The sequence below is a fragment of the Centroberyx gerrardi genome, chromosome 3 (assembly GCF_048128805.1).
Source record: "Centroberyx gerrardi isolate f3 chromosome 3, fCenGer3.hap1.cur.20231027, whole genome shotgun sequence".
Classification (NCBI taxonomy): Eukaryota; Metazoa; Chordata; class Actinopteri; order Beryciformes; family Berycidae; genus Centroberyx; species Centroberyx gerrardi.
Genome location: NC_135999.1, coordinates 6,173,676 through 6,189,987, shown reverse-complemented (window position 1 = coordinate 6,189,987; position 16,312 = coordinate 6,173,676). Strand labels below are relative to the sequence as shown.

The 16,312-nt window shown below is 41.6% G+C and overlaps 1 protein-coding gene across 1 annotated transcript in view; it reads right to left on the bottom strand.

Moving 5' to 3' along the window:
• Positions 1–1,852: 1,852 nt before the first annotated feature.
• grb2a (growth factor receptor-bound protein 2a) overlaps positions 1,853–16,312 on the bottom strand; it is a 31,930-nt gene continuing 17,470 nt past the window's right edge. The window contains exons 2-5 of the mRNA XM_078291250.1: positions 14,266–14,363; positions 8,984–9,106; positions 7,061–7,235; positions 1,853–3,436 (exon numbers count right to left, since the gene is read on the bottom strand). Of these exons, the coding sequence (XP_078147376.1) occupies positions 3,254–3,436; positions 7,061–7,235; positions 8,984–9,106; positions 14,266–14,363 (579 nt within the window). The 3' untranslated portion in view covers positions 1,853–3,253. The remainder of the gene's footprint in view (positions 3,437–7,060; positions 7,236–8,983; positions 9,107–14,265; positions 14,364–16,312) is intronic.

The following is a 16,312-nucleotide window of genomic DNA, read 5'->3' as shown; positions in this document are numbered from 1 at the left end:
TTAAAGAGTAGGCTTCATTTTAAGGTGTCACGAGCCAAAAAGGGTCTAAAACATCAATTACATGCATGATGGATATTTTCTCCTCTTCAGCACAAAATAGCTCTGTGCCGCTCGATTTAAACAAGTCATCAAAAGCCTTTAAAAAAACTACGCTTGTTTCTGGTCCATTTTGTTATTATTTCCAACCTAAAGTTCTTGAATGTACCACAAATCATATTATGATTTACGATTGAAGAATGAAGTAGGAGCTTACGAGAAGCACGTGAAGGCAGCATCACGGGCCTCATTATAAACATTGATTTAATTAAAAAAGTTCACGTTCCCTTATTGCTCGTGATAATAAATGAGCTCTAACTATAACTTGAAGTCTATAAGTGTACATATAGAGGGATAGTCCTATGCAGACTACTGTAAAACTATATGATATGAAGCTGCCATTTTCTACTTCATTAAAGCAGTATATGACAGAGTTGTATGGCGAATATTACAACAGCTTCACCATTCAGATGACAATGAAGGAGATGGTCATGGGATCTGAGTTATCATACAGTGTACTGGCTCTGATTTCAATATGACTGTGTGGCCATTAGGTGGCGCTAACAGCCCAGAGGACCTGTCATGGGTGTTTACAGCGGTCAGATGTCACTCATTCATTAGACTGCACTGCGGGTAGAGGTTTGTTTGAAGCAAGCCTGCACTAATAGCAGCTTGTGTACACACTGGGACAGCCGAGGGGATTGATCAGGCTGAGTAGAGAGTTGCTGTCTGCATACTTTGTAGAGCTTTTCTCTTTTTGTTTTGTAAATGAAGGGTTCATAGAAGTTCTCAGCATGGGACCCAGCTGAGTATTATCAGTCATTAAAATACACTTTTATTCTTAGTCTTTTCATGTGTAAAGCATTGTGGGCTGCTTTAGCTGATTCATAGCAGGCCAGTGATTGGAGGAACACTGATTTGATGAAGAACATGTGCCTCCATCATTATTAAATATGGATTTAAGGAACATTTGAAGGGAATGCACGGCTTTGCTTCCTCAGCTCCTGCTTTTATCGATGTGAGGAAAGCGCCCATTGTGATTTCTTTGTTATTCACAGGGAATTCAGCTTTGAGCATTCATCTCAGTTAAAGCGGCGGGAGACGCTGTCGTTCACACTATAAAACAGCCATGAAGAAAGGCTTTATGGTTGCCATTTGAAGAGGACCATGTGAGCGGAAGCATGGTGCATCAGCTTTCATCCCCATCACATAATGGGTAATGAATAAAACAAAAAATGAAGAAATGGAACGTACTGCTCAGCTCGTCGCAAACAATGCACAAGACCACGGTGGCAGATACAGAGTTTTTTTTATTGTTTTATTATTGAGAAACAAACCCAGTTTTCAATGATGAAACAGGTTCTATTGAAATGTCCATAAACACACACACACACACATCCATATCAGCTCTATGTCCCGCATAACATCATACATAATTGCCGTGCTGTGAAATAATGAGAGAATTCCACTAGAGAAGACAGAAGAACTTTCCCCTGTGCCACAATAATCGGCTTTGAAGAAGAGGCGCGGCCTTAAGTCCCTCGTCACATGTTGCTTTTGAAGTTGGTTGACAAACTGACGCAGTATGGGGTCATTAGTAATTGACATCACACTGTGACGTGAACATTCGTAACACTGGCTTCAATTGTAGACCATCTTCTGACCATTCACACTGAACATGGCTGTCTGGCAGTCCATGTTGGGTGTTGGGTGTCCATGTCGGGAGTCACATCAACATTGGAAAGATGAAACGTGGGTGAAAGCATGAAAACACCAATGTTCAGTTTGGACCCACTGAAAACACTGAACATGTACATATGTTGAAAACAAACATCTTTAATTGCAGTAAAACTACAGAAGCCCTTCTGATAATGCTCCACCATCCACATTGACATCAGTTAAAATTTCACATGCAACTATTTCTGTGTGAACGACACTCTCTGCTGTACATTGTCAAAGAGTTGGACAGTTATTCATCAACTACACAATGGCACAAAACACATTTCTTCTTTGCCGTCAGTACTTAGTTGCCGTACAGAAGGCACTGTCAAAAAAAGTGTCACCTTCAATGCACTCAAGATTATCAAAAAACATATCCCCTACACGACTTTCATCAAACTTGTTAGTTTTTCATGTATTTAATCCAGTCAAACTCTCCCTGATGCCAACACATAGGGTAAAATGGCTACATTCGTTATCCCAAGAAGCATTAATAAATATGGCGTTTTCAAGAAAGCGTTAGCCTTGTAACCGCTGCATTTTGTCAGGCTGCATCAGAATGAGATAACGAAGACATGTAAACAATGAGGAGCAAACGCATCCGACGAGATTTTCACATGCATATGTCGACCGATTTTGATGATACACGACTCGTGCTCATCAAATGAAAGCGTACGCAGTAAATTGTTTGAAAATATGAATATAAATTATAGCGTTTAAGTTTGTTTACGCTGCATGCCAAGCTGAAATGTGAAATAACATATTGATTTGCTTTTTTTTTCCTGATTAAAAAAACATTGCTTGACATTCCAAGACACCAATCACTTTCATAGACAGAATCTAATATCGACGTACGGTAAAAAATAATAAAACGGTAAAAAAAAAAAGATTCCATCATCCAAATTGATACAGCATACTGTACATTACATCTTAATCATAAAAAAAACCCACATCTATCCAGCGTCCCAAAGCGGGGTTGACGTCAACACATTAGTCTTTGGTCTCCTCCACAAGCGACTGACATCTTTTCATCGATCTGTTTTGCAACAGATGTGTTCAGTGACAGGAAGCAATTTTAAGATGAAAAACATAAAAATGAAGGGTGGAGTGGAGAAGTGAGCGTAGTGCATCTCTGGAATAAATGATTATTTTCTCCCCCAGTTCTACCGACAGTATGATATATCCGTACTGAAGGCCCATACCTGTTTGCTTCATGTTCCATCTGTGTGAGCTCGCTCAGCTCCGTCTCCCTCATCCATCCCACTCCTTCTCTCCATTTTGAAGAGAAGCAGAACAAGTGACGGCGGTCTGCTTCTGCATCCTCAATGAAGCATCCTTCACCTCTTCAGTTTTTTTTAAAAAAAAATTTGGGGGGGGGGGGGGGGGGGGGGCGGGGGAGGCGAGCATCGTTACATGCGATGGTTGAAGCATATAGCATGCGACGGTGCTGCGCCTCCGTGTGTCCGCCATCCGGTTCGCTTTTCGAGGACGAGCGCGGTTACATGTGATGGCTGACCGGCGTCACGTAGTTGCGGGGGAAGGTGCCCGTCTGTCCGCTGCACATGCCTTTCCACCAGTTGGCGTGGGAGTTGTCCAGCACCTGGATGATGTCCCCGCGCCTGAAGCCCAGCTCGCCCTCCTCCTGGGGCTCGAAGTCGAACAGCGCCTGCACACACAAACTCTGAATGGGGAATGGATGGAGAAAACAAGGGTTAGCATCTGTCGTTTTCCACTTGGTTGGCTGTTAATCTGCAAAAGGTGGAGAAAATAAGTTGTGAGGGTTTTGTTTTAAAGAACCTCTTGGGGTTAAATATTTAAAAAGGTTTAAAAATATATTTAAAAAAGTTTTTTTCCAGCTGGTATTTCAAATGTTTGATGCTCAATATCTCAGAGCTGCACTCCACCCAGACAGAACCTTATAATCCCAAGAACACAAAGTAATGAGATAAATAAATAAAGTATAGTTGCATGATTTGTTGATGGGAAATTTTCTCTCAAATTCCTGATGGAAAAAGTGGGATCAATGTCATTTATGTTAACAAAGTGCATGCGATTCCCCTTTTACACCCCGAAAATTGCCACTTGCATACAACATGGTATCATTTCAAAGAAACTTATTATAAGATGAAGTCATGTCTTCTTTGCTTACAGACAATGCTGCCTCATTAGGTGGATATGAACGACTCTACTTTATCATCCGTGGAGCTTTGCAGTTTTCATAAGATTTGTAGGATTGCTCAAAATATCACATTATGCAATATTTTGAAATGTTTGTCCGACATGAGGATTTTCCCCAGTTTGTGTACATGCATACAGCTTCCGGATAAAATGAGAATCTCGATTTTCTTGCTTAGAATTGAGATCACGATTCTTAAGCAAAAACATGTTTAATATAACTTTTTAGTGCACTCTTTTGCCTGATATAGACAGAAACAACAAAAAATATGATAATGACTGTAATGGGACTGTCACATCAACTTTGCGGGTCAAATGGGCTACACACACAGTACACACACAATGTCATTATAGACTAAATTCCAATGAAATTTAAATTTAATTAACAGTATAAACTTCTCCAATCTCCAGCTGGTTTATCCCGCCATCCATACATTAGGATTCTGCACACACTGCACAGTGCAGCAGTAAGTACAGCCTGAGTTATGTGAGTCTTTGGAAAATTATCTGGCTTCCCGAATCTTTTTTTTCGGGGTTTCGGGTCATTGTTTTATGTGTATGAAAATGGGTCGGGCGGGTTCGGATACATGTGTCGGATTGGGCGGTCGCGGGTTGAAAAAAACCTGACCCAAGCATCACTAGTGTAAACAACCTGATAACTCATAATCTGCTGCCCTACAAACATTAACGGTAGGTAGCATCATTACCTTGTGGTAGTTAAGTAATGTTAGTGGAATTAGGTAGTTTAATTGATAACCGTGTGCATTGAATTGAATTGAGCTCAACACACGCGCTGTCTGCCTGTCAAAGATATGCCCTTGTTTTTTAACAGCCAAAATAGCTTAATTCAAATGCTTGATGAATCCAACACTTATCATAAAAACAATCAATTTACATCTCTCTTCCTCTCTTATTTAGAACAAGTGTTTTCCTGTGTGCGTCTACTGTGCTCCCTTATGTTTCTCTCTGGAGTTGTTTTCCTTTCTGCCGGTTTCTGCCCGCTCTGCATGTGCGCATTTCGTCACGTGGTGTAACGCAGTGTTGTCACTTGTTAGGAGCGCTTGCTTTGATGCAACGGATGTCCCTAATGAACATGCGGCAGAATCGTTGTCATTTAGGAATGAGATCGCACAGAGGTATGAATCGAGATTTTAATACGATTAATCGTGCAGCCCTAATACAGCTGTGCACACATGTGCCAATGTGTGTGTGTGTCTGTGCCTGTATGTGTCTACATCTGTATGTGCAATGCCTGTGTGCTCATGTTTCTGTATGGCTGTGAGTGTGTGTGTGTGTTTGTCTTTCTGTGTGTATTCTTCTTAGCTTGTATAAGCCAGTATGACCGTGTGGGTTGCTACTAGGGGTGTCACGATTCTCCAAATCCACGATTCGATTTGACTCTCGATTTTAAGGTCACAATTCGATTCGATTTAAACTTTTTTTTTTTCCAGCACTGACGGCTATGCCATTGTTAGACTATCAAGTCTTGATTTGTAAAGATCAACAGATCATTGGTTTTATGCCCTGACAACTGTCATTTACATTTTTTAATTCTTCTTTAAAAAGATGGTATCAAGTGTGATATAACTGCCATATTTTTTTTTTTTTGGAATGTACCACACTAAGGCCATATGGTCAAATTTTTTGAAAAAAAAAGTTTTTCCATTTAAAAAAACACAACTTTCCCTTTAATTTGGTACCAAATACATGGCAAGTTGATTCAGCGTGTCTCCTCACTTCAGTGTCAACATTCACAGTATGACAACAAAACAGATCCTTCCTATCTTGGCTAACGATAAGCTTTCAAAATACATACAAAACCTCCAGCGCTTCAGCCCACACAGTAATAAGATCAGACAATAATAGTCGCCAAACAAATATGGAAAAAGTCGCCAAACTTATATGGATACAAGTCGCGGCGACCCGGCCAGTCCTCCTACCGACTCTTCGGCGCACCGCCTCCCGGAAAACAGCGTCCGTCTCCGGCGGTGAGAGCAGGCAGGTCCCGCTGTTTAGTGAAGGTGATCTTGTGTCTTGTTTTATCGAGCAAGAACAAGCGATTTCGATCAAAAGACTTCAACTCACAATGTCTTCGTAACTTTCCACTACATACGGCGGGTCAGGTTCTGTCTCACAGCACAATCTGACAGCTTCCAGAAGGTTTTAAAGACGAGATGAAATGAAAAATGCCTTTTTAACCCTTTTAGATCACATCCCCGGTCATACTGTGCACCTATTTAACAATATATGCCAAAAAAAATACCAAAAATCAATTTCATTGTATTCTTATATCAAAATTCAATCATGTTTTCTTCCTGTAAAACAAAATATGCCGTGTGCTTACGTAAGCATGCCCGTAACTAATTTCAACCAATAATATCATGACATCCACCCATCAATCAATCTTCAACTTTTAGCACACAGAGCTAAGAGGCTAAGATTCATTAGTTAGCTAGCTAGCAACAGCACGGTACTTCAGTGTGTCTTCGGGTGTTATGACACGCCCACTTTTCAACGTTCAAATCAAATTCCTCCCAACGTTATGTCCCGCCTGTCTTTCCTGTTTCACTCGGAAATACGTCACGATACGGAAGTTAGATACTCTCGAAATGCCGTTTCATCTCGACTTTAAAAGCGTGACGCTTAGCCGGCGAAGCCATTTTTACCGGTGGAGGACGACTAAACCCGGGGAAAATCAAACATCTCAGTGTCACCAGGTATACAGTATTTTCCGGTTCCGGTTCATCGATGACAACTTGAAGTATATATAAAACAAAGCTGATAACTTGATTTTCAGTTTTTGGTACATTTTAAACGATTTAAAAATGACGGGTGCTCTTGGGCGCTATAGTGAAATATAGAACGGGCGCTCTCTAGCAGCTACGCTGTGTCGTCATTGAAATGTTGTTTTTTTTCTTCAGACGCGTGCAAGTAGGCAGGGGTGGAGAGAAAAAAAATACTGGGAGAATCGCGAACCTGCTTTTGATTTCGAAGGTCGAAATCGAACGCTCATTTCGATCGATTTTCGATTTAGAATCGAAATCGTGACACCCCTAGTTGCTACACATGTAGGTTACATGATGTATGACCGTGTTTGTGTGTGTGTGTGTGCGTTTCTGCCACGTCCGACCTGCTGCAGCTGGATCTCCTCCATGTCCCGCAGCAGGATGGTCTGGCTGCGGGACACCGAGGAGGTGCGGTGGTACTCCACCAGCTGGTTCAGCGAGTTGAACTTCACCACCCACAGGAAGTACTTCCCCGAGCCGTCGCGCAGGATCTTGAAGTGCTGGACGTCGCTGCCGTACCTGTGGAGGGTGAAACGTGAAACACTATAATATCAAAAAACCAAATTCTTCATGATGTTTGCTGACCTACAAAGGGAGAAAAAGTTAAATTAAAATGGTCAGTTATTCAAGGCTAGACGGATTCATGAAAAATTCAACACACCACGCAGGAAGGTTGATTTCTATCATTTCTATCTCCTGGGAGATTAAATGGATCTCAAACTCAAACCTTTTATCTGATGCCCAAATGTGTTGGCATAGAAAGTGACTATACTGCGGTCAAAATCAGTACAGATCAAATTTTTTTCCTTTCATTTTTTGCCCCGACTCCGATTTTAGCATTAATTTTTGCGTCGTGTCCATGAAGGCGTGCTGACCCGCTTTGACATTCACCACCATCAGCATCACAATCAGCCACTGCATTTGCCTCTGGTTGCATTAAAAGAGAGATGATGAGAGTGCGGCCCAGGCAGCTGCATTTTTCATCAAGCCGGAAGAGCTTGGAAGAAAGCGCTAGCTCGCTTTGATAGCACGATCACGCCATCAGACCGAGACTGAAGAGTTCTCACAAAGGCACAAGTCACCTTGTGAGAGATGACACAGACTGCTGAGCTGACTTTACATTAAAAAAGTATCCTCAGTTCTCAGTAGGTGTAAAGATGTGGGGGAAGGATCAACTTCTATTCTTTCTTCATTTGGCTTCTTGTTGTCCCCTGTATTCAGCTCAATGTCTGTTTTCTGGGCTGTGAAAAGCTCCTCCCCTTTAGCCAGAGCCCGTCCCACTCCTTTAACTGTTCAGGCTGATACAGAGCTAATCAGGCTAATGCTCCTGTTAACGTTTTGACACAAGCCATGCCACCTGGCCAATGAGTCGTTTCTGCAGGTCCTATTATAAATAAACTACTCCTAACGGACCTGCAATGTTAGAGGTTATCATAACCAGTGTTGAACCGTTTGTCGTGTTTCACTGTGTATGCAGCGCTGTTTGGAAGTTGGGGTGATAAAGAGAGTAGCAGTAGCTGTGTTTCTATCCAACTGTCAAGCACATTTTACACAAACTTTTGAAATGTTGAAATATTAATTAGGTGTGTCTCCATCAGCTGGGTCGAAACACACAAATCAATTTCCCGAACTTCAGAAAAAAAGATCAAAAACATCTCATCCAAGAGAAAAATGTAATGTCTTTCAAGAATTGATTAGTCTTTCAAGTTAGTGTTCTTTAGTGTCAGTAATTTTGGCTATGTTTCCTGCTGATGAAAACAAAGAACTGCACTTGCCTATATTCTTAAACACCAACTAGTGGCCATACAACTATAATGGGAACCTTATATAAGAGAGTGGCAGCAGGTCCATTTCTAAAAAGTCATGGTGGACCGATATTTTACATATCAGGATGTCCAAAGCCATTTTTGAATTGTTGTACAATGAAATTTAACAATTTGTCGGGTTGATCATGCCAAGCTCTCGGCATTATTTAGTCGACAAATGCGTTATTCATTGCATAATTTCTTTATCGACAAAAAAAAGAAATAATCCACTTAAAACGAGTGACATTTTTTTGCGATACTTCATCTTCATTTAGACTTTCTAATTTGATACATCATCATTTGCAGAAAAAAACCCTGGATGGAAATTCATCTAGTGCAGTGGCATTGGGAAGAGAAATATCAATATCAAAAGAAATATAAGAGGAAGCAGGTGTGTGTGTGTGCGGCGGCCAGCAGGAGTAGCGCTTCAGGGCGGACGAGGTAAATGAAATGTCTACCTACTTGACAGAGAGGGAGAAATCCCCCGGAGTGCTCTCGCTCTCTCGGATGAGGAAGGCTCCGTCCAGCCTCTGTTTGTTCAGCAGTTCTTCAGCTTTGGCTCGCCGGATCTTCCCATGAAACCAGCTGTCAAAATCAGCGGCGTGAAACACAATAACTCACACTTAGAACATGTAAAACAAGCGAGATGCAGACAGTCACAGGAGCCGGCTTTGAAGACAAAGGTGACCTAGAAATACAGAATTGCTTTGATCCTGTTACTGCTCGAGGGTAGGTAGGGTTTCTTTTTTAAAAATGTACTTGGAAATGACAACTATGTGATGCCGCCTGGTTTGGCTAATGCCCAATACCCCCAAAGGATATAGATACATAATATCTGCAGGTTTCAGACTCTTTAAGACCGTTTAATTAGTTACTTAGTTTTTGCCATCATGATGATTCATTGTGTTAAAAAAATATCACTTACTTCACTGTAGAGCGTTCATACCTCCAGTTTGCAGGGAGCGCTGCTCTCCAACACACACCCAGAGGGCCACAACTGAATTTCCCCAAGAGGATCAATAAAGTGCTATCTTATCTTATCTTGTCAACACAATCTCCAACAGTCAAAACCAAAGAGTGATTAAAACGCGTCCTTTCAACACAATAACACTCACACTGCAGTTACACGTCTTTAAATTGAAAGCGGTGACGTGTTTTACTCGTTGGACCGCCCACATCCAAAATCTTGTAATCACTTGTAATTATGAACTTAAAATCAATGAACTGCAGCAATTCTTTTGAACACAATGAATCATCATGATGGCAAAACACTAGGAAAATAAGACCCAGGTTGAAAATAACAGGAACTATCCTCTAAGGGTCCAACTGTGTTTCACAAAACAGAGAGAGAGAGAGAGAGAGAGAGAGAGAGAGAGAGAGAGAGAGAGAGAGAGAGAGAGAGAGAGAGAGAGAGAGAGAGAGAGAGAGAGAGAGAGAGAGAGAGAGTCTCCTCCTGTTTTGTCAAATAAAACCATCGGAGTCCTTTCTGGGAACAATCTGTTGTCTGCTTCACACCAGTGGTTCTGAAATGGTTTGGCAAGGCACACTGGTGTACTGTGGAGTGACCTCAGATGAGTCAAGAGATGTTGATCAGGGTCAAAAGAAAACTACAATGACATCATTTAAGACTAATAGAATCAGGATTTCGATCATACTTTCCCACCTCAAAAAGTAATGTCATTTGCTCCTGGGCCAGCACAGCGTTTCACATTCTGCTGTATCAGGAACTGATAATTCAGAGTGCCATGGAGTCATTTCTTGTCTATCCTGACTGTGTTGTGGCAGTAGGGGTTTGGGAGCAGCAGCTCAAAGCTTTTCTGCTGCTTTTAGATTACACATTAAACATAAAAAGACCTGATGAGAATCAGCTGAGTGAATGTCACTTGACAAATGTCAGCACCTCCAGCATCCCTAAGGCAACATCACAGCTGGAAGACAACTTGAGTAAAATAAAGATGACATATGTGGGTCAGTCAACTGCAGTCTTAGCTTCTAGGAGAAAACATTAGACTTTTGTACTGCTTGGAGCAAGTGACCTCGTTGAAGCTTGAGCTGAAACAATGGTAATATTGTTGCCAAAGTTAAAACAAAGACAATTTCTGCATGCTTTTTTACCCTCAATGTGAGTACTTTGTGTTTACTGCTGGATGACAAAGCTAAGGACTCCTGACTTTTGTACAGTTCAGTCAATATTTGTAAGCTCTTTCAGGAAGCTATAGAGCTGAAACATCAGGTTCCGGAAGTAAATTTCCCCTTCACTTTTCCAATAGGGAATTTGATTATTAGCTATAACACTGGAGAATAAGGTGTAAGGTCGATTTACCAGGAGCTATCAGCCTGTGAAAAGACTCTACATGCTCCTGTAGAAGCCGTCAGTCAGTCCCATTTCCACTTTGTTGTCAAGAAATCGTGTTTTCATTCCTGAGTTCCTACCCACAAGCTTTTGGAAGTTCCCACCAATCAGAGAGGTTGCTGTTACCATAGAAACAATACGCGCTCCAAAGTTGCAGATGTTTGGAGCAAGATCAGAGCAAAGTAACATTAGTGGGCTAGCAACTTGTGTCGGTGACTGAAGCCGTTCCAGCATGGTTTTGCTGTCAGACATGGTGACTTTTTTTAGGAATGAGGAAAAGAGTGTGAACAGGGGCAAAAATCATTACAAATAGAAATCACAGTTACATGATTATATTATTTAGTATCACTTAAAAGATTATGGAAAGGGAATCGATGACATCACTCGCAATTCTGTACGGGATGACTAGTTCATTCGCTCTTGAAAAGCATCATGTACACATGTCTTGTAGCCTTGTCTTTTTTTGTTTTTCATATGTATACATATTTTCTGTATCTATTCATAAGCTCACGATTCCACTGGTAACTCGTTGGTTTGGTTGGGAAATTTACTTCCAAAACCAGGGAACCAGAGAATATGTTTTAGCTCTATCCAAGATGTTTTAAGGGACACTCTAAAGTTGCTCTCTTCAAATGAAATGGGAGACTGACTTTGTGTTATCTTTGAGCTTTTATGCCCTAGGTGTTGCCACAGCATGCACAAAGTCAGTCTCCTATTATTTTGTGAGGGGAGACTTGTGTCCACAAATTCAGGCTCAGCACTCATAGATCACAGGTTTTGTTGTAAATGCTTTTTTAGGGTGGACTTTCCCCTTAGCAACAACCCTTCAGACGGATTGAGCCCTGCTGCGCTCCCCCAAAGACCCACAGTACAAGAGAGCCATAATGTATCTGCAGGGGGTTGATAGGATTATTGATCAATACTAATGACTCAACCATTACTTCACCGGGTGCTGAGATTTATGGCTTTATAAAGTCACTTTCCGACCCGTCACCGATAGAGCTCGATAAAAGTCATAGATTACTTAATGCCCCTTTAAATTTATTACGAGCTAATGTAACTTACAAGCTTCTGCCAAAAAATAGTCGAGCAGGACAGTGACGTCGTTTTGGCACCAGGTGTCGCTAGTTAATTTGATTAGGAATCAGCAAGATTGACCGGACTTCTTGATTGCGGAGTGACATGATTAGTTTGAAACAGCGGTCTGTTATTCAGAAATAACAGACCTCAGAATGCATTCATTGGCCGATCAGAATTGAGTATTCAACAAAGCCATGTAGTAACATCTCCTATTATGTTCAGCCCCTCCTGTTCTGTAGCGAAAGTGGTATTGGGCTTGACTACTTCACGCCATCAAAAAAGGTCTTTGAAGTGAAAGACAATCAATATGGCTGAGACTATTTACTCCACTGTGCTGTCACCTTGATTCCTTAGAGATCTAGAGGCAAATTCAGGTCAGTCATTCAGGGATGAGACACTTCACTCCTTTTAAAAACCTAATCGTGATGAACAGCACTTGAGAAAATCATTTTCTACAAATCATGTCTGTTCTGAGCTGAGTAGTATCCAAGTAATGAAAGGAAGTAAAAGTTGTATTACTTTGAAACCGCAACAATGAATGAATTAATCTGCACCTTTGCCTTTTTGTCGAATCAGAAAGTCATCATTGCTACGAATGTACCATGGGATTGTACTGAATATGTGCTTGCTATTTTATTAAAGGATAAAGCTGGTGTTTTTTAATGCATTTCTTTCCGTCAACAAATGAAAATAACAAAATCAGCAATAAATTTGTTTTGCTAACAAGTCCATGTAGCCGATGCCCGATAAAGCCATGTCTCAGTAGCCATAGAACTCCATTGTACTAAAAAAAACGATTAAAAACACGTCACTGAGCCATGCCGTTGCTCTGGGCAACATATTTCATCATCACGATGCACCGGGCCGGCCGACTTTTTCCTCAAACAACTTAATAAGCCGACCGTAAACACATTTTCCATCTTAGGAGAGTAGTTCCTTAGCACCGAAAATAGTACCCGTCGTAATGAAGAATTTGTTCTCATTTGAATTTGATTTGGTAATAACTACAATAGCCTAACATTTCATGGTAACAGTTAGCGATTTTTAAAATTGACACTATGTCTCTGTGAGCTGTATTTAAAGGTTTTTATCTTACAATTGGAGCCAATGACTTCCGGTTTGAAGGCTAAAAAAGGTACGTGGGAAGTCGGAAAGTAATGGGAGTAGAGCAAACGCATTGTTGATTTTGTTATTTTCATAGGATTTGTTGACGATAAGAAATGTATTTAAAAACACCAGCCGTATCCTTTAAGTCACTAGTGACAGTGTGGCATGGACAGCCAACGCAGACTAATGTAAGATTCTCACAGCGTGAATCCTGGCAGTATCTAACCTACAGTATCTTATGATCCCTCTAATGGACGAGTTGCAGACTTTGACAAACAGTGAAAATATAAATGAAAGAGGAAGAAGGAGGAAGACAAACGACCAAGCTACCAACTGAAGTTTGGCATATCCTCATATGCCCCAATTTGCTCCTACAATACTATACACCCAACAAATAACTCTCTAGGCCTCTCTCTAGGCCCGTAACCTTTTTCAAAGTTTCAAGTGAATGAAAGTAATACTTGTCTAAGTTTCCTGGATTATTTACAGAGGGCTATACTGGGCAAAGTAGCAAGGCTAGAGGGAAAACTGAGACGCAGCTGACTCAGTAGAAAAAGTCCAGGCGCCACATGATGAGGACCTTCCATACAGATAGAGGGATTCTGGGGAGCCAAACCAAAGGGACACGAGCCCACAAGGACCTGACAACCAGCCCAGGCTAAGCCACAAATCAGCTCCAACAGGCTTCTTCCTACTGCAGGCCACACCGTAACACCAAATCCTCCCTTATCTTTGCACGAAAGGCAACATCGTGAGCAGAGGTAGCCTGGAGCTTAGAGACAAGGGCTTGTGGGTGGAAGCCCGGCTGGCAAAATGCGGTAGGGGAAAGTGAATGAGTAACGCTCTGCCCTCCCACAACAACAACCAGTGGAGCTGCTCAGTGGCCACCAGTGTAAGACTGGTTGTAATGGGCAGCTGTGTGAATGTGGAGCAGGGTGTTGCTGCTCAGTCAACTTTCCCAAGATAAATAAACGCTGAAAAATCACCACTGTAGTCAAAGGACCTAGCATGACCAGCCAAACAACACTTTAAAATGGCTCACTTTGTTCAAAATGTAATATGTTCATCCGCTGTGTTTTAACAAAGTTTAGTTCAAAGAGCATTAGTTGACCAGTTCTAGTATCTCAAGTCTTAACTTATATATTTATGTTGGCATAGATACTGAATTGTAATTATTTCCCTCGAATCACCTATCAGGACTTACCCATGCGGTTTAACTGTGATGTAGTTCTTGGGAATAAGGCCCTCTTTCCCGTTCTGTTCTGCTTTGTACCAGTTCTGGTCACAATCTTCACTCAAAACCTGAAAAGAGAAAAAAAACACTGACTTGACTGAAGTGTTGGAAAAAATGGCCAAGATGACAGGAACAATGGAAGCAGGTTTATTTCTTTTTCTGCAACAGATTTCCAATAACGCTGTCAGAAACTGTCTGACTTTGAATCCAACCTGAGACTTGGGGCGTACTTCTGATGAGCGTGTCTCTGGGACAAATAGACAAACTGACAGAGAGGCAGACAGGCTGAGCCCTATGTGGCCATCACACAATCAGACAACCTGAACAGCTTTGTCTGGAGTGCACAGATTCCCAGCCAGATTGTGCCTGTGTGAGTGAGTGAGTGAGTGAGTGTGTGTGTCCGCAAGTATCAAGTCCGAAGTATCAAGTTGAATTCAAGACCTTTTAGTATAACACTTTAAGTAAATGTGAATATGAAAACAACTCTAGACCTGTGAGAATATAAGCTGATGTGACTGGGCTTTTCACCCAATAAAAACAGTGCACAAAAAAATTGCAATATTTTTAAGACTTGAAATGCTATATTTATTATATTTGTATCCAAGACCTTTTTGAAGGCCTTGAGTTTAGATAATATGACATTTTCAGGATGTGCAGACACCCTGGTATGTACGTATCTGTTTCCACAGACTGTTTCCCACCAGGCTTCCACAGTTCCCAACCTACTGCCACTGACAGCCCATCTGTCACCATCTGTCTCCATGCACCAGTAGAGCCATCAGGGTGACTGATGCCCTCTCACCAGGTCAAGGGCTCCCTCATGCTGGCACACTGACACACCGCCAATGGTGGTGGTAAATCCTTTTTTCTTTTATATTTGCAAAAGCGATAATTCCGGTTGCAGGCTACTGGTAGATTGAAAATCAGCATGTATGTAATAAGGCAGAAATTGCAGGAATATCATCTTTAATCATCAGAGGGAGCTTTTGTAGCAGTACAAATCCAATCAATCTATGCTATATAGCAAAAGTGGACAGCGGCTTTCTTCTAACTCAGACATGCTGACATACTACCCATGGTGATGAAAATTAAAGTAATTTATAATACATTCAAACTTGGCAGGTAGTCTCTCACACAGATACACTGATATACCTCCAGTGGTGATACAAATTAGTTATTAATACAGTATATCCAGCTGGACAGGAGGCACCGCACATAAAGTTCCAATGGTGGTAGAGATGAAATGTATTATGCATTATAAGTGGCAACTATTTATGGACTATATTTCAGTATCTCACTCTCAGCGGATGGTATGGGTAATGGGACAGTTTCTGCATGCCCAGAGGCACACAAAGGGAGCGCATGCGCACACACACACACACACACACACACACACACATAACTATGTGACACAGGAGTATGAGGTGCTGTTTAGGAAATAAATCATTAACTGTTAAGGTGGTTTTCATTCAGTTCATAATGTGAAACAATAGTTACTTACACTCTGTGTTACCCTCTGTGTGTGTGTGTGTGTGTGTGTACGCCACACAACAGGCCACTTGTCATATACATAACCTCCACTGTTTGTGTGCGTGTGTGTTTGTGTGTGTGTGTGTGTGTGTGTGTGTGTGTGGGCTTCCTGTGGTAGTTTTCTAACATGATCATTAGCTTAAGTGTTTCTTACTAACTAACTCACACCTTTCCTAAATATATGTTGCAAAGAGGGTGTTTCTTTTTTTTTTTTTTAATTAAAATTGTATTCAACCAGGCAGGTCAACACATTTATGACAGCAAAAAGAAGAGGACGATTCTGATCAAATGGTCCGAGCGCTTCTGGCCAACGACACTGAAGTCAGACAGTTACTGGAGGCTCTGAGCGACCCGGTTGCTGACCCTGCTCCTGTCCCAACTCAGACCGTGGGCACTGACAGCACCAGCTCACCCCAGACCTGCAGTCTGTCTCTGCCAGTCGAAAGCGTTTCCAGCTCACCCCAGACCTGCAGTCTGTCTCTGCCAG